The sequence below is a fragment of the Schistocerca piceifrons genome, chromosome 1, assembly GCF_021461385.2.
Source record: "Schistocerca piceifrons isolate TAMUIC-IGC-003096 chromosome 1, iqSchPice1.1, whole genome shotgun sequence".
NCBI lineage: Eukaryota > Metazoa > Arthropoda > Insecta > Orthoptera > Acrididae > Schistocerca > Schistocerca piceifrons.
This window is the reverse complement of record NC_060138.1, coordinates 773,949,225-773,968,964: the sequence shown is the minus strand read 5'-3', so window position 1 is coordinate 773,968,964 and position 19,740 is coordinate 773,949,225. Positions and strand designations below refer to the sequence as shown.

General features: G+C 40.3%; 1 protein-coding gene across 4 annotated transcripts in view; it reads left to right on the top strand.

Moving 5' to 3' along the window:
- LOC124712492 (colorectal mutant cancer protein) overlaps positions 1-19,740 on the top strand; it is a 613,504-nt gene that overhangs the window by 564,703 nt on the left and 29,061 nt on the right. For all 4 annotated transcript variants that reach the window (XM_047242790.1, XM_047242798.1, XM_047242807.1 and 1 more), the window contains 2 exons: positions 12,752-12,937; positions 16,020-16,267. In XM_047242790.1, coding sequence (XP_047098746.1) covers positions 12,752-12,937; positions 16,020-16,267 — 434 coding nt within the window. The remainder of the gene's footprint in view (positions 1-12,751; positions 12,938-16,019; positions 16,268-19,740) is intronic.

The window sequence follows — 19,740 nt, the reverse complement described above, 5'->3', positions numbered from 1 at the left end:
TTATCAGTAACATATACCCTGTAATCTATGTGATGCTGCTTGAGATAAACATACTTTCTGTTGTTGTTGTGGTCTTCAGTCCTGAGACTGGTTTGATGCAGCTCTCCATGCTACTCTATCCTGTGCAAGCTTCTTCATCTCCCAGTACCTACTACAACCTACATCCTTCTGAATCTGCTTGGTGTATTCATCTCTTGGTCTCCCTCTACAATTTTTACCCTCCACACTGCCCTCCAATGCTAAATTGGTGATCCCTTGGTGCCTCAGAACATGTCCTACCAACCGATCCCTTCTTCTAGTCAAGTTGTGCCACAAACTTCTCCTCTCCCCAATCCTATTCAATACCTCCTCATTAGTTACGTGATCTACCCATCTAATCTTCATCACTTTCTATTGGTATTAAATTTGATATACCAAACTGAAACATCCATTTTAAGCTATTGGATTGCATTTGACACAGGAGCTCTTCAGAATTGTCATTTTTATTATTTGTCTTTGATTTACAGAAATAAGTGTACTTTCCCATTCACAAATGGTTCTTGCTATTTAACAGATTGTACACTGTGATGAAGCTTCCTCTGTCAGACTGGTACTTTATCCAGAACCTTGCTGATATGATCCTCACAGAGTGACTTGGAAGTTTCAGGAGAGAGGTACTCACAGACTGAAACTGTAAGTTGAGGCATACATAAATAGCTCACTGCCATAGTGTTCTTGTGAGAGGTGTGGGTCCAAATTTGGGTCCCAGCTTAACATAAAAATGTGTGCAATTATTTCATGTTTTACATTTGACTGTGCAGCATAAGCAAATTGGTGTGACCCATAAGCTGGTTTTAGCCCACTGCCATAATTTTCGTAAAATTCGAGCTCATGTTTTCAAGTCAATCCTTCGCAGTTAATCACATGAATTTAAGCTCTCTCCTCCTTAAGAAAGGAACCATCAATTCTGAAAGCTAGGACAGGTCATGTACCGGTACTTCCATATGTGTCGAGTGGCAGTAGTAAGTCCTTCTCCTCCTGAGGTAAAAAGGCAAACTGGCGCACATTTGATCACATTACATTATTATTGCAGCTGTGGTCCCCAGTTATTGCATATCATGTAAATAACATGAAAGTGTATTCTACCATGAAATGAAAGCATCCCTCCCTATGCAGACACAAAAAAGGTTTTCTTTTAGAGGTATGAGTCACTAAAAACCATTTTATTTTGAGGCAGATGAAAAAAATGAAATTTTAATTGCTGTACAGGATGAAAATGTGTGGTGTTGCATATTGCTAATGATGACAGTTCTGTACACGACATGGAGCAGGATGGGTGAGCATCAGAATGAATGCAGGATAGTATATGTCTGTCTTAAAGAGTCTGCCAATTCAGTTTCTTCAGCATCTGTGTGAAGCTTCCCCATTGCTCAACAAATCTGTGACCATTTGTGCAGCCCTTCTCTGTGAATGTCCACATCCCTTGTTAGTCATATTTGACACGGAATCCAATCACTTGAGCAATAATATTCTTTGGATGGGTTACATGAATGTAAGTAATCCCCTTCTGATTGTATTTCCCTAATATTTTACCAATAGACCGAAGTCTACCACCTGCTTTACCTATGACTGAGCCTACGTAATCATTCAATCTCATATACAGTATAACCTCTTAGAGCGAACTCGCATATGATGAACTCGCGATTAACGCGAAAAAAATATTGGTCCCACCAGGAATACATTGGTTCTTATGGTATGTTTTATCAGTTAACACAAATTTCGGTTAAGGCGAATTACGAACTCTGTTTCAGTTCCTAGCGTAATTAAATTTCACTGTAACACAAACTTCCGACCTTAGAGTATTCTAAAGCGTAATTTTTTTTTTCCAAAATGAATGTAGAAAATGCAGCTACAAAGCTAATTATACTTATTGTTGGCCCGATTTTAATGTATTGTAGGTCGGTAGCCACGATTATCACCTCAACAGTCAGTGTATGCTGTACATTGTAAGACATTCAATAATGTGTGCAGCAGCATTTAGGAACGTACTCAGTGCCAGATTTGACAGGTGTTCTGTTAGTCATAGCCATATCGAGTTGGAATACTGAATAAAAACTACAGTTCCAACCGGTACCGTAGCATGCGAAAATGGCAAAGAGGGAACAGACAGCTCTAAATGTACAGTTAAAGCTTAAGATCTAGATGAAGTGGACCATGGTACCAAGAAAACAGCAATTGCAGAACAGTTTGGAATACCTAAATCTACTTTATCTACAATTATTAAGAATCAAGAAAAAATTATTAATGCTGAGGCATCAGTTTCTGGAAACAAATCCAAACGACTTCATACTGCCAAGTATCAAGACATCGAGACGTTACTGCTAGAATGGTTCAATCATATGTGTGCATCTAACATACCTTTAACTGGCCCTGTTATTCAGTCAAAAGCAAATGATATTGCTAAAGATATGGGCACTGAAGACTTCTGTTGTTCTGCTGGTTGGTTGTATTGGTTCCAAAAGAGACATTCAGTTTCATCTGAACAAATTTGCGGTGAAGCAAATAAAGTTGATGAAGAAAGTGCGAACAACTGGTTGCATGAATTCAACCGAGTGAGGGAAAAGTATGCCTCATGTGATGTGTTTAACATGGATGAAACTGGATTTTTCTACAATCTTTTTCCAAATCACACCCTGGGGTAAAAGGTGATAAGTGTCATGGTGGAGCACGAAGCAAACAATGTGTGACTGTTGTAATGTGCTGTAATGCTGATGGCAGTGAGAAGTTTCGTCCCTGGGTTATCGGTAAATCTGAGAAACCACATTGTTTTAAAAACATAAATATGGACACATTACCTTGCATCTACTCTCATAACAAGAAAGCTTGGATCGATGGCACATCATCTCATAAGTGGCTTCTTCGTTTCAACAGTCAAATGGTTGCTCAAAATAGACATGTTGTTCTTACATTAGACAGATGTACTGCCCATAACGTTCATGATCTGAATCTATCCAACATAAAGGTTCAATTTTTTCCACCCAACGCCACAAGCCGCCTTCACCCTTTGGACCAAGGCATAATCTCTCTCATAAAGAGAGCTTATCATAAGCGACTTGTAAGAGCTGCAATTCATGCTGCTGAAAACAACAGTGCAACCCCGCTTGACACAATAAAAGCCATCGCAGCAGCCTGGAACTCAGTATTGCCACATCATATAGGGAAGTGCTTTAACAGAGCTTGGAGACATAGCAACACTGAAGATGTCCACGAGTTAGAAGATGCCACTTCACCTGATGAATGGACAGTTCTGCAGGATGTTGCGAACCCCGGAATTAGTTTCGAAGAATTCATTGGTGTAGATGACGATGTTGCCATATGTGCTTCTGTGAATCGGAGATGCCAAAAGCTGTGAATGAGGTGCAAGAAGGGCCATCAGAAGAAAGTGAAGAGGAAGAGAATACAGATACCATTCCACCTACTCATCAGGAGATGTTTACAGCCTTGGACTGTTTAGAATGGTTCACTTCAACATCCAACATCACTGCTGGGTTTACGGACGCTATCATTACAATTGGTTGTGAAATTACAAACTATTATCGTTCCCATGAACATCAGCGAACCATGATCGAATTTTTTCCAAGAAAGTAATGTACATAATTTGTGAGTACTTGTAATTTTACAATCACTTTATAGTGTTATAAATCTACAATAATGTGATTGATAGTGTAATGTATTACACATTCCTGTACTGCTGTACATGCATACTTATTAAAATCTGTGTTTTTAACACGAACTCCTGATTTTTCGGTCCCTTCAGATTCGTCTTATACCCTGATATTTGTATGAGTTGATCAATTCCATGTGTGACTCATTGATTTTGTAGTCACAGCATACTACCTCTTTTCACTTTGTGAAGTGCACAATTTTACATTTCTGAGCATTTAAAGCAAGTAGCCAATCTTTGCACCACTATGAAATCTTATTAAAATCTGACTGAATATTTGTGCAACTTTTTTCAGACAGTACTTCATTATAGATAACTGTGTCATCTGTCAAAAGTTTGAGGTTACTATTAATATTCTCTTCAAGGTCATTAATATACAACATGAATAGCAAAGGTCGCAACACACATCCCTGTGGCACATCTGAAGGTACTTCTACATCTGTTGATGACACTTCATCCAAGATAATTTGCTGTGTCTTCCCTAAAATAAAAAATAAAAAAGAAAAAAAAAATTTAAAAAATCTTCAATTCCATTACAAATTTCTCTTGGTACCCCATACGACTGTAGTTTTGATAAAAATCATAGATGTCATTTACTTATTTACTTGCTCCTCAGCTCTACAGCCCTTGAAGGGCCTTGGCCTGCATCACAATATCCTGCCATTCTGCTTTCTGTCTCCATCCTCTGATACCCAGCTTTTTCGTGTCTTCTTCAGTTCTGTGCACCCATTTCTTTCTGGGACGCCCTTCCATCATGTGTCTTCAGCCTTGCCATCAAAAATCCTCTTACAGGTTCTGTCTTCTTCCATTCTGACCATGTGTCAGGCCCACCACAGTCTACTTATTGTAATGGTAGTGACAATGTCAGGATGTTCAAAAAGTTGTTTTAGTTGTGCATTCGCAAGGATGCGCCAACCTTCTTGACCATATATGGGGCCATATATTTTATGCAGAACGTTTCTCTCCCAAATACTAAGGATTCTTTCCTCATTCGCAGTCATGGTCTATGTCTCAGCACCATACATAATAACCAGTCTTATAATTGTTTTGTAAATGAGGATTTTAGATTTTCTTGATAGAAGCAAGTTCCTAAGCATGGGCAGTGTGGCAAAGCCGCATCTGTTGCTTGCTGCCATTCTAGCTTTCACCTTGCTGCTGATGTCATTCGTCTCTGTGATAGTCTATCTGAGGTACTTGAAATCTCTCACCCTCTCAAACTCCTTGTCGACTAACCTGAGGTTTGGTGGGTTTCATTGGTTGGTCATTGCCATATATTTGGGCTTTTTGGCAATGACTACCAGGCCATGTTCCCTTGTACCGAGAGTTGTTGATAGGCATCGGCCAGCACAGTAGTGTTTTGTGCAAGGAATGCCACATTGCCTGCCTAGGCTAAGTACTACAGTGAACAGTAAAAAATGGCTCCTCCTGTATTTATGACTTTTTGAATAGCAAGTGAGGAGATATTGTCACCCTGTCTCAGTCCTTCCTTCCCTTCCACTTCTCTGTTGATTTTGCCCTGTATTTTTACTTTACAGTTGGTTTCACTTACATCACAGTAAGTTTAATGAGCTTATAAGGTATTCCAGCCTCTTCCATTAGATTCTGCAGTGACACTCTTGAGATGCTATCATAGGCTTGTTTAAAATCGATATAAAGGTGGTGTTTATTTATTTGATGTTCATAACTTTTTTCAAGTTATGTTATGAACATGAAAAATAGAAGGTGTTTGCTAACAAAAAATACTTTATCTACCTGACTGCTGTGATCTGATGCTTTCACCATGTCATGTGTGAAAAGTGCAATTTGGGTTTCACGTGAGCGATGTTTTCATAATCCATGTTGATTGGCATGGAAGAGGCTATACTGTTTGAGGTACCTCATTAAGCTTGAGCTCAGTATGTGTTCTAAGATTCTACAGCAAATCAATGGCAAGGATAATCTGCTACCCTACTTGTAGATGGATATGACTTAAGGCTTCTTCCAACGACTGGAACTTTTTTTTCTTTTTTAAAAAAAAAAAAAAACGGATTCCAGTGGCCCGTGTAGTTTCCAATTGTTTCTCAATACCACTTACCTGTTTCATTCATCTTTTCAGTGGTACAAGGATTAAATTGGACCATTTGTCCTGGGTTATCCTTTGTAAAGGAACAATGAACATTTGAAAATGGAGTTAAGCATTTCTCCTTTTGCTCTGCTAACCTCAATTTCAGTCCCTGTTTCATCCGTCAGTGAATGGACACTAACTTTGGTACCACTAACAGCCTTTACACTGACTAGAATTTTTTTAAGTTTGTGAAAAGATCATACAGTAATATTTGCTATGTAATCACTGAAGGCTTCATGCATTGCTCTCTTGACTGTCAAACACATTTTATTCAGCATCTCTCTGACTTTAACCGAATGGTTTTGTCTTACATCTGTTATGCAGTGATCTCTGTTTCCTTAGAAGTTTCTTTACAGTGAGCATATACCATGTAGAGTTCTTATTATGTATTGTTCTACTGGTTGCATATGTATCCAGTGCATGGTCAACTGTTCTTTTAAACTTGACTTGAAGTTCCTCTACAAGCTCCTATCCTCAGATAAAAGTTTCAGATTTCTCATTGAGATATGACACTATTGCATCTTTATGTAGTTTACTGACTATATAAATCTTTCTATGTGTTTTGATTGCCCTTGGAAATTTTGTAATCATTGTTGCTACAAATGCCATACAACTGTTGATACCAATTTCAATGTGAACATCCTCTAAGAGGTCTTGTCTGTTAGTTGCAATTGGATCTAACTTATTTATTGTCTGTTCTAGGTTGTGTTCAGAGAAGACATTTAGTAATATCTTGCCACATCCTCCTCTAACAAACTGTTGCCATCCCTGTTGTTTGCCAGGTGATGGACAAGTAAACTGAGCTTTTCTCTAAAGTTTCTGATTACATCATAAGCTGAGTCTGATGGTCAGGAGAAGGATTCAGTTACAGTTCTATGCCCACTCTGATACTGAGTCTTGTGTTTTGCATGCAGCTTCAGTTTCTATCTGACCGGATCTGAGTTTTTGTCTGCCGCAACAAATACGCCATGTCAATTTCCCATTCTCCTACTCTTTTAATATATGCTAAAGTTTTCCCCAACAATCTCATTGCTGTTAGCTTCACTGTTTTTTAGGAATACTTTAAACTCTGATACTTTGTTGCAAATGCTTCAACAGTTAACCATCAGGATTTTAGCACTCACACCTGTGGGAGAGGGAGGGGGGTGGTATTTCTTTGGGTCTTATACTGATACTTCCAGGTCTCCTACTTCTATCATTATCTGGACTGGATGGAGACTTGACTAAGCTAGAAAATCCATGTGTGCACACCATACACAGTCAGCTACCTGGGTAGCCACCTCTGATGTGTAGTGCACACCTGACCCACTTAGAGGGACCTCCCAGTTCACAACTCTATGGCACAAGTCTGGGAAGCCACAGCCTAGTTTGTCACATACTCTTCACGTTCTCCGAATCGAGCCTTTCACTTGACTCTGAATGAGGGCCAACAATCTGTTGTTGGAGCAAAGCTACAGATTGTGAGCTTCATTAAAACTCCTTGAGGGACACCAGTATTATCAACGTTCTCTGACAGTCACTGGACTGATCCAAATTGGAGCTCAGATAACGTTGTTTGTCCTAATACACATCACATACTGCAATTGGTTACACCCTGTTCCCTTAATGGCTGCTGGAATTGCCTCTTCAACATGTTGAATGAGGCCCTCATAAGGCCACCATCTGTTTGAATTACTGATGATTATAAACCCCTGACCCTTTTGCATTTTGCCTCCTCTTGACAAAGGACACAGCACATTTCAAAAAGGCGGAGTGAGTCTCACTGCTCAGTTTTGGTTTCATTGGAAGACAGCCCCTGATTCTTGCTGGTTAGGGGGATGAGTGGAACACCTTGAGTTTTCCGTGGTTCGTGTCTTCCACACACAGGGTGCATGGACCTGCCATTGACATGCCACACACAGTCAAATTAGCGAGTAGTGATAGATCCTGTATTTCCTGCAGGAGAGACAGTATCCACAGTAGAGGATAGCACTTGAGGTACCTTTGGTGTCACTGGTACATGACTCTTTGGCAGCCCTCCCAACATCTTTCACAGACGCTTCCAATTGCTTGACAGTAGTCAGGGCAATTTCCAGCTGCTTATGAATGTCAATTAACCCACTGCATGCCTAAGAACAGAATACACATTGGGGCTGGTGCAGTATCTTACAGAACAGTAAAAAGAGGATGTTAGACAAGTTTGCTGATTCTCTTTTAATTTATAGAACTGACATGCTTTCTTTGGAAATGAAGCTGGTAGGAAAACAAGTAAGATGAATCAGCAGTTAATTTTTGTGAATAATACATTCTTCTTCCCCCATGAACCATGGACCTTGCCGTTGGTGGGGAGGCTTGCGTGCCTCAGCGATACAGATGGCCGTACCGTAGGTGCAACCACAACGGAGGGGTATCTGTTGAGAGGCCAGACAAACATGTGGTTCCTGAAGAGGGGCAGCAGCCTTTTCAGTAGTTGCAGGGGCAACAGTCTGGATGATTGACTGATCTGGCCTGTAACATTAACCAAAACGGCCTTGCTGTGCTGGTACTGCGAACGGCTGAAAGCAAGGGGAAACTACAGCCGTAATTTTTCCCGAGGACATGCAGCTTTACTGTATGATTAAATGATGATGGCGTCCTCTTGGGTAAAATATTCCGGAGGTAAAATAGTCCCCCATTCGGATCTCCGGGCGGGGACTACTCAAGAGGACGTCGTTATCAGGAGAAAGAAAACTGGCATTCTACGGATCGGAGCGTGGAATGTCAGATCCCTTAATCGGGCAGGTCGGTTAGAAAATTTAAAAAGGGAAATGGATAGGTTAAAGTTAGATATAGTGGGAATTAGTGAAGTTCGGTGGCAGGAGGAACAAGACTTTTGGTCAGGTGATTACAGGGTTATAAATACAAAATCAAATAGGGGTAATGCAGGAGCAGGTTTAATAATGAATAAAAAAATAGGAGTGCGGGTTAGCTACTACAAACAGCATAGTGAACGCATTATTGTGGCCAAGATAGACACAAAGCCCATGCCTACTACAGTAGTACAAGTTTATATGCCAACTAGCTCTGCAGATGATGAAGAAATTGATGAAATGTATGAAGAGATAAAAGAAATTATTCAGGTAGTGAAGGGAGACGAAAATTTAATAGTCATGGGTGACTGGAATTCGTCAGTAGGAAAAGGGAGAGAAGGAAACATAGTAGGTGAATATGGATTGGGGGGAAGAAATGAAAGAGGAAGCCGCCTTGTAGAATTTTGCACAGAGCATAACTTAATCATAGCTAACACGTGGTTCAAGAATCATAAAAGAAGGTTGTATACCTGTAAGAATCCTGGAGATACTAATAGGTATCAGATAGATTATATAATGGTAAGACAGAGATTTAGGAACCAGGTTTTAAATTGTAAGACATTTCCAGGGGCAGATGTGGATTCTGACCACAATATATTGGTTATGAACTGCAGATTGAAACTGAAAAAACTGCAAAAAGGTGGGAATTTAAGGAGATGGGACCTGGATAAACTGAAAGAACCAGAGGTTGTAGAGAGTTTCAGGGAGAGCATAAGGGAACAATTGACAGGAATGGGGGAAAGAAATACAGTAGAAGAAGAATGGGTAGCTCTGAGGGATGAAGTAGTGAAGGCAGCAGAGGATCAAGTAGGTAAAAAGACGAGGGCTAATAGAAATCCTTGGGTAACAGAAGAAATATTGAATTTAATTGATGAAAGGAGAAAATATAAAAATGCAGTAAATGAAGCAGGCAAAAGGGAATACAAACGTCTCAAAAATGAGATCGACAGAAAGTGCAAAATGGCTAAGCAGGGATGGCTAGAGGACAAATGTAAGGATGTAGAGGCTTGTCTCACTAGGGGTAAGATAGATACTGCCTACAGGAAAATTAAAGAGACCTTTGGAGAGAAGAGAACCACTTGTATGAATATCAAGAGCTCAGATGGCAACCCAGTTCTAAGCAAAGAAGGGAAGGCAGAAAGGTGGAAGGAGTATATAGAGGGTTTATACAAGGGCAATGTACTTGAGGACAATATTATGGAAATGGAAGAGGATGTAGATGAAGATGAAATGGGAGATACGATACTGCGTGAAGAGTTTGACAGAGCACTGAAAGACCTGAGTCGAAACAAGGCCCCGGGAGTAGACAACATTCCATTAGAACTACTGATGGCCTTGGGAGAGCCAGTCATGACAAAACTCTACCATCTGGTGAGCAAGATGTATGAGACAGGCGAAATACCCACAGACTTCAAGAAGAATATAATAATTCCAATACCAAAAAAAGCAGGTGTTGACAGATGTGAAAATTACCGAACTATCAGTTTAATAAGTCACAGCTGCAAAATACTAACGCAAATTCTTTATAGACGAATGGAAAAACTGGTAGAAGCGGACCTCGGGGAAGATCAGTTTGGATTCCGTAGAAATGTTGGAACACGTGAGGCAATACTAACCTTACGACTTATCTTAGAAGAAAGATTAAGAAAAGGCAAACCTACGTTTCTAGCATTTGTAGACTTAGAGAAAGCTTTTGACAACGTTAACTGGAATACTCTCTTTCAAATTCTGAAGGTGGCAGGGGTAAAATACAGGGAGCGAAAGGCTATTTACAATTTGTACAGAAACCAGATGGCAGTTATAAGAGTCGAGGGGCATGAAAGGGAAGCAGTGGTTTGGAAAGGAGTGAGACAGGGTTGTAGCCTCTCCCCGATGTTATTCAATCTGTATATTGAGCAAGCAGTAAAGGAAACAAAAGAGAAATTCGGAGTAGGTATTAAAATTCATGGAGAAGAAGTAAAAACTTTGAGGTTCGCCGATGACATTGTAATTCTGTCAGAGACAGCAAAGGACTTGGAAGAGCAGTTGAACGGAATGGACAGTGTCTTGAAAGGAGGATATAAGATGAACATCAACAAAAGCAAAACGAGGATAATGGAATGTACTCTAATTAAGTCAGGTGATGCTGAGGGTATTAGATTAGGAAATGAGACAATTAAAGTAGTAAAGGAGTTTTGCTATTTGGGGAGCAAAATAACTGATGATGGACGAAGTAGAGAGGATATAAAATGTAGACTGGCAATGGCAAGGAAATCGTTTCTGAAGAAGAGAAATTTGTTAACATCGAGTATAGATTTAAGTGTCAGGAAGTCGTTTCTGAAAGTATTTGTATGGAGTGTAGCCATGTATGGAAGTGAAACATGGACGATAACCAGTTTGGACAAGAAGAAAATAGAAGCTTTCGAAATGTGGTGCTACAGAAGAATGCTGAAGATAAGGTGGGTAGATCACGTAACTAATGAGGAGGTATTGAATAGGATTGGGGAGAAGAGAAGTTTGTGGCACAACTTGACTAGAAGAAGGGATCGGTTGGTAGGACATGTTTTGAGACATCAAGGGATCACAAATTTAGCATTGGAGGGCAGCGTGGAGGGTAAAAATCGTAGAGGGAGACCAAGAGATCAATACACTAAGCAGATTCAGAAGGATGTAGGTTGCAGTAGGTACTGGGAGATGAAGAAGCTTGCACAGGATAGAGTAGCATGGAGAGCTGCATCAAACCAGTCTCAGGACTGAAGACCACAACAACAACAACAATACATTCTTTAAATATTACTGCCAGTGTAAAATTTACGCAAAGAAATGTAACAATATTATGAGAAGGAAAGTTGCTACTGAGCATATAGCGGAGAAGCTGAGTCGCAGATAGGCACAACAAAAAGACAAAAAGACCCTCACAATTATAGCTTTCGGCAGTGTGGTTTCGCACACACACACACACACACACACACACACACACACATATACTGACACCAAATGGCGTTTACAAATGTCTGCTTGTGACTGTGTATGTGCGGATGGATATGTGTGTGTATACCTGTCCTTTTTTCCCCCTAAGGTAAGTCTTTCCGCTCCCGGGATTGGAATGACTCCTTACACTCTCCCTTAAAACCCACATCCTTTCGTCTTTCCCTCTCCTTCCCTCTTTCCTGATGAAACAACCGTTTGTTGCGGAAGCTTGAATTTTGTGTATATGTTTGTGTTTGTTTGTGTGTCTATCGACCTGCCAGCGCTTTTGTTTGGTAAGTCTCATCATCTTTGTCGTGTGTGTGTGTGTGTGTGTGTGTGTGTGTGTGTGTGTGTCTATTGAAGGAGGCCTTAACGGTCGAAAGCTATAATTGTGAGAGTCTTTTTTTCGTGCCTAGCTGTGACTCACCATCTCCACTATATGGTGAGTAGCAACTTTCCTTATGGTGAGTAGCAACTTTCCTTCTCATAATATTGTTACATTCCATCCTGGATTTTCCATTGTTTGACACAAAGAAATATCTTTTATAACAACTGTTTTGTAGAATAGCAGTTGTGTCTGTTGCTCTTCATAATATCCGTCGCTTTGTAGGTGCCTATTACATGCAAGCTGTTATAAATTAAGAAAAATGGAATTAGAGTGTACAGTACATGTTGATAGGCATTAAGCATACACAATCATTAAAAGAACAGAATCAAATGTTTTTTTAGAGGAAATAATGTATAATGACCTCCTCTTCTCATGAAGTCCATTTGTTGTTGTTGATGTTGTTGTAGTTGTTTTTGTTGTCATCAGCTCCAAGACTGGTTTCATGCAAATCTCCATGGTGCTGTATCCTGTGCAAGCCTCATCATCTTTAAATAGCTGCTGCAAAATCCATTTAAGAAAAAATTTTTTAGGTTCCATAATTTTGAGATTTTAGAGTGATAGCACCACATCCCATTAGCAAATGAAATTTTTTAAGCTTGGAAGATTACATTATTTTTAGTAGTTTTAAAGGTACTTTGACATTTTCCATTCTTAAATATTAAGCTGGCCGAGAGAGAGAGAGAGAGAGAGAGAGAGAGAGAGAGAGAATATTTGTTATTGATTGCAAGCTTTATCAGTGATCATTATTTTTTTTTTTTTATTTACATGAAATCCTGCAGGTGCGTGAGATGGAACCCAAAGGATCACCTGAGCACAGGTGTTTATCATCCTCCCCAACAGCATGTACACCAAATAACCTGTCAGTTGTCCCACAAGATGATACCCCTGTCTGCAAGGTAGCTGAGCGTGTGGTTCTTCGCAAGATGGACCATCACATCACTGGTTCTCAGTTGGCTTCACTTGGGGTATGTTAATTTGTGACTACACATTTTATACTAACTTTAGCAGTGCTTTGTCATTTATGTTGCATAATGCTGTGTTAAATGTGTACTTTCACTGAAAACATAGTATTTATGCAGAAGAGTAGGGGCATTTTTAACCATTTGGTATAGAGCCCACTTTGTTTCTCTTTTGTTTCTTTTGGCTTATATTCGTATCTAACTTCATCCATGTGTATTGCTTTAGATTTACCATCTTAATCCAATAAGGATTTAAGTTGTGACAGACAAAACAATAGTTCGCTAGAAGGTGATGAGTATGTCACTCGTTGAAACATTGCAGTTGTATAATACTGCCACCTGGCTGGAAACTTGAGAGCTTTTCATCAGCTGTGTACACCAGCAGTCACATACATGACAATAGTTCCTTATGTTGCAGAACTTGTCCTGACCAAGAGAAGAGCTGACCTTAAGGCCAAGATAAATGTCATCCAATAGTGCTTACCATCACTGACTCTTTGATAGCACCAATATTGGAAAGTTGGGAAACAACAAACACAGTGCAATTCATAACAAGACGTTTAAAATTCCTCCTTATAAAGGAGAAACATGTGAAAAGTGTTTTTATAATATGCAAAAGCACATTTATACTACTTGGTAGTTGCCGATAGTTGGCACATGGCCAAACTTAGAATAGTACGATTAAATAACTTTTACAGTTGAAGGTGACTGAGGTGCCATTTACAGAATTTTACATGACTATGAACCCCAACCCTGACAAGTTATTCAGTTACGATATAGATTTTCTGTTGCAAATAGTTACCTGTTTGTGATGCAGAAATCATTATTTACTTTCTGTGAAAATCTGAGTCAGTCTACTAAGTAACATCTGAAAATAATTTGAAGATGTGCATTACATTTGTGTAGTGATAATGCAGATAAGATATGATCAAACAGAATGAACATGTATAATCAGTCTCTGACTCTTCACAAATGGAATCCAGTAATGATGCTACTGTAATGATTACTTTCTATGACACTCTTAACAGTGGTTTCAGAAGTAAAGATGTAAACGTTTTGGTATGATTTGTTTCATTTCTTTATAATTATAGGATGCTTTTCCCAGGGTATAACAAGTGCAATTGACAATATGGAAAATCAAAGATAATCAAGAATCTTTATTGGCCACTGATCGTACGAGATAAAGTAGGCTTCGGCTTTGTACCCGTTACAGACATATTGGTTTTTTTTTCTTTATGTCACTTACTTCCATTTCATAAGGCATCCCAGACAACTTGCGCATTATCCATGTACTACCCTTTTTTTTTTTTTAAATTTTTTGCTAAACACCTCACAAGAAAAAAGAACCATGTTATTGTTTGGGACTGTGCCTGAGGATGAGAAGTTCACTAGTCAGAATTTTGTACTTTAGAAAAATACCGCTCATTTTAATGATGACTGATGACAGACGATGCTGATAGTTTCTCCAAGTACATGACACTATTGCACAGTGATCCCATGAGGAGAGACTGACGCTGCAATCAGTATACTTTGATGAATTGTGTACAAGTTGTCTGCCAGGCAGAATCGAATTTTGTTAAAGGATTCAGATCACTGGACTTGTGTTTCCAAAAAGTTAATGTCGAAGCCATGACCCAGGATCAGTTTCAGACAAGGTGAAGTCGTTAGAAAACTCAGAAATTAATGAATTTTGTTGATATATTTTATGTCCACAACCAAATGGTTTCTGAGAAATAAGAGATTTAGTGGTTTAGATCTGTTGGAGATATAGTTGAGGAGAAATACTCCTGGTAACAGAGGTAATAGACAAGTGGTATAAAGCCTATGTTCAGAACACAGTCAGTTTTCATGAACATGATTTCTACTCACACTACTTGTTAAAACTGTTTCTGTTTGGAGAAAGAATGTGAAAGCAGTCACAAAATTTATATACTTGTATTCTTATTGGAAAGCAAATGATCATGGAATGCGCCTTAGAAGATTGACTGTAAATGATTGGTCTTTGATTCAGGTGGTATGTTTTTTTGTTTTTTTATGAATTTAAGTACTGTACACTGTCAATGTGTTTACATGTAGATGCATATCATTTGCAACATCTGGTGGGAGCTGATGGCATTTTCATATGAGAATTTTTCTGTATGTACAAGCACACAAAACCCTAACTTTATTAAATTCGTTTTAATGGCTACAGTAACTTGATGGATCATTAATTGCACTCCAATAAAGATTACTTGTTGATTTGCTCTGTGCAATCACCTCTCGTGTGATTCACAAAATTATCCTTTAGTTAGAGGGAGAGATTGCATCTACAATTGTGTAATACTTTTGGTAGCTTTTTCACCTCCATAGTCCTAAAAAAATGGGTAATATCTGACTTTTCCATTTCTCCACAAAAGTTCCAGAATATTGCCAAGCACCTCTCTTTTTTGTCAATCCATGCTCCATTTCCAGAGTAATTATCTTTTACTACTGTGACAAACTATCCTGTTGGCACTGGACCCTCTTACACTAATTACACTTCTCTACTTCGTGCTATCACAGGCAGCATACCTCAACACAAAATTATTGACATCATCAGTCTGTAGAAGAAATTTTTCTTAAGTTATCAGGAACCCTTTGATACTGTAGACAAACAATAAACTTCTTTAAAAGCATTCGCTGTATACTGGAAACCTTTGATAATGCCATCTATATTTCAGGTTAGGAAATATATACTCAACTAAACATACAACAAAAGCCTGATGCTTTCTCCTGAAACAGCTCAAAGTTGCTCAAACAGAAATTTACTAATATGGAAGACATATTTGCTCAGGCCAGAAAGCAATACGTCATCACAAATGTGCACAACTGCCGTAGTTAGTGTGAAAAAAGGAGGTACGCTGTTCAGCTGGAACCACCTATGGAAATAAGAAAAAGCGTTTCACATTTCATCTAACAAAGTTCATAATTAGTTCTTATGTTATGGCTTCATAATGGTCTTCTAGCATATTTAATTAATGTGTATCTTATTCTCCTCAGAGTGCTTCAATATGGCAGAAGAGCTCTTCTATAAAAATTTGGTATGTATAGCTTTATCTTCTGTAAACAGGTATGCAGCACCAAGGTGGCAGAAACATTAGTTAGTGAATTACAAGAGGCAGATCTGCAAGAATTGACCCATGGTGAAGCAGCTGTAAGGCGGCAATTTGAAGTGGAAACGGAGAGACTGAATAGTCGTGTAGAACATCTTAGAGCTCAAAATACTGTCCTAGCCCTCACCCTGGAAGACAGCAAGTCACAGTGTGACCGCCTTAGCTTGCTGCTTGGAAAATATGAGTCAAATGCCACAGCACTCAGGTTAGTATATTTGTTTTGAAATAGAAATTCTGCCTTATTATAGAGCTGAAATTGGTAACACACAAAAAATGAATATTTTTCATTTTAAGATGAAAATAAATAGATGAATTGAATATTCTTTCATACTATTTTCATTTTCGCTGAGTCAACAGAGATAAGGATGAAAGGTAAATGAAACATTACAGTTTCTCAACAAATAATTCACCTGTTACTGTCATGTTCTCACTGATGGTGCAGTTCACATAAACTTGCAACTTCCCATATTCCAGAAAGTGATTATTAAAACTTTAATATTCTTTGAAAACAAACTTGCGAATCACCAAAATAAAAGTTACTGGAGCAGTCTTGACAGACACGAGACAAGCTCATTGGTTGAGTACACCCTCAGCAAAAGTAGCTTGCTTCAAACCTCTATTGCCCAAGTGCTGTAAGGATACATGTATATTATATGATACACAGTAAAATAGGCTAATGCCCTTGGACTGCCACCAGTAAAATTTTCTCCTTCACCCATGACTTCGAAATACATGAATGTGCAAAACTTGTATAGTAGCCAGAATCAGACACAACTAGGAGACACTGGCTGACCAACCGAGGAAGTCGACAGTGAATCACTGAAAAACACACCAAAAAAAACCAACAGTGATGGACAGAGAACAAAGACAACATGGCAGAGTGACAATCCAAGAACCTAGTCGCAGCAGTACGGGATACCAAACAACGATGAATACTACAAGCAATATGAGAGCACAGTCACAAGATGATTGAGGACTGAGCACTGCACCACTAGCTGTATAGTGCAGCCATGGGTGTCGATAGCCTGGCACATGGGGCATGGCCTATGCATAGTACTGAGGCAGTGATAGCAGCACTTGAAAAATTTAGGAGTGCCGCCTAGTGGCTGTTCAGGTCCATGTGTTCTGGCAGGCTTTCAAGCTCATCAGGCCAGGATACGAGATATCCCCTCCCCCCCTCCCCCCTCCCCATCCCCTCCTCCCCCCCCCCTCTCCACCACCACCACCACCACCACCACCACCACGATCGCTCCCCTCTGAAAGGGGCACTAGGGCCTGAGACATCCTGGACAATGGTTTGGAAGATGAACCAGTGGTGTGGTTGGTGTCCCGCCAGCTGGGAGAAGGAATGCAGAATTTCAGGCAATGCACTGGGAAACAGCAGTGTGGGAGATGGTTGTTGAACCAAGGGATTCTGTAGGGCCCTACCTCAACACTCGCATCCACGGGAACCACCAACAATGCTCCGCAGCACAAACTTGACGGATTTGTAAGGGGGGGATGCACCAACTCCAAGTGACCTGTTGTTGGTGGTGCAGTCAGTAGGAGGGAACAGAGCTGGTTGGTGTGCCAACACTCCAAACTCTGTGGAGTGTCAACCATCATAGAGTACTGCCCATGGGTGACCACCCCCATAGCCTGCATCCATGAAGGGTTTGCTCCATATGACTGTGCCAAGACTACTGAATCTGACAGGTGTCATCCAGTGGGTCAGGTCTGGGATTCCGAGGTGCCAGGAGATGGAGGAGAGTATGTGGCTGTCACTCATGAAGAAGCTCTGCTGGGTTGCAGTCATGGACAGGAGTGGTCCTGTAAGTGTTCAGGAACATTGTGAGTGCCACTGCAGACATGGATGCATCCAATACTTTCAAAATTCGTTGTTTGAATGTTCGCACCATTCTCTGCTTCTTCATTGGAGTAGGGGTGAAAAGTTGGACTAAGTGGGTATTTGAAGCAATTGGTGGTGCAGAACTGTTCAAAGGCTGTTGCCATTAATTGGAGCCCACTGTCTGACATGAGGGTGTGGGGAAGCTCTTTGATGGTTAGAATGTGAATAAGTCTATTGAGTGTGGCTGCTGTAGTGGTGAACGCCATGCTAACCACATACGGTTAGCTGGAATAAGCGTCCACAACAGTGAGCTACATAGAGCCCAGAAAGGGACCAACAAAGTACAGATGAATGCTGTCCCAGGATGACAGAGGTGGGTAGGGGATGGGGAGGGGAAAAAGACTGAGGCGGAGCAGCCTGATGTTGGGCACAGGCAGAACATCTTTGCTCCATAGCCTCCAAGTATTCTTTCAGTAAGCATGTTGCCTGGTAATGGCTTTCATCCATGAAATACCCCAATACCCACAATGGAGGAGTCCAAGATATGAAGGCGTCAGGTAGTCAGGATGACAACACAGTGGGTATCCGCCTTTGCATTCAGAAGGAGAACATCAGAGACAACAAGTAAATTATGAGAGAGATGGGCCCAAGTCCAGAGTTCTGGAGCAACAGATTCTGAAAAATAAATAGGCCACCCATGTAGCACATAGTGTTTGACATGCTGTAAGGTAGGATTGCAGCACGTGTCTGCTGTGATGCGAGTAGCAGTAAAGGGAAACCGTTCCATGGTATGTCAATGTGGAAACAGGAGATCTCATGTTAGTCAAATGCCGGGTCTAGTCCTGAGGGTAGATCAGAGCGCATCCATGTTTGCATGTTGCACAGTAGGCTTGTAGTTAATGTTGTCACTATAAGAACTAAGGTAAAGAGCCCAATATTGGAGCCTTTCAGCTGTCCATCCTGGAAGCTGTGCATGTAGCCCAAAGAGAGCAATCAACACATTATGGTCAGTAATGAGCGTAAACTTGGTCCCAAAGAGGTACACATGGAATTTCTTAATAGAAAAGATGATCTCCGAAGCCTCTTTCTTGGTACACAGACAGTTTCTTTGAGTGAAGTCAGTGTCTGGGACACACAGGCAATTGGTTACTCAGTGCCATCATAGTTGCAGAGTGCCAGCACTGCACCTGTGCCACAGGGGGAAGTGTCAGCAGCCAAAACATGGGGGCGTGATGTAGAACAAGTCAAAAGGCAGGATGCTAAGCATAACTGCGTGAAACCATGCTCGCAGGCAGCCTGACCATCAGAACTGAATGCCCTTCTTCTGCAACTAGTTTAGGAGGTACATAGTGTGTGTGCTACTTGCAGGAGGAACTTGCAATAATAATTCACTTTACCCAAAAAGACCTGCAGCTTCCTGTAGGTTTTGTGGATGTGGGAGAGAGTCTACAGCTGAAATGTTGCAGTCAGTGGCCTGAATCCCATCTTTGTTTAGTAGATGTCTGAGGTATTCCACTTTCTCCTGAAAAAACTGGCATTTGTGTAAGCAGCACTTGAGCCCTGGATCATGTAATGTAGCAAAGAGGTTGCACAGGTGGCTCTGGCACATGGGACCTGTAACAGTTAAGTCAGCCAGATAATTGGTACAATCTGGGATGCACATAACTAACTGTTCCGTGCATCTTTGGAAGATTGCCGAAGTGGAAGAGATCTCTAAGGACAAACATTTGTATTTGTACTAGCCAAAGCATTTATTGATGACCATAACATGTTGTGATTCCTCATCTAGTGGTACCTATAAATTTAGCATATGTGAGGTTTACCTAGCTGCCAACATACTTTGAGTGAAG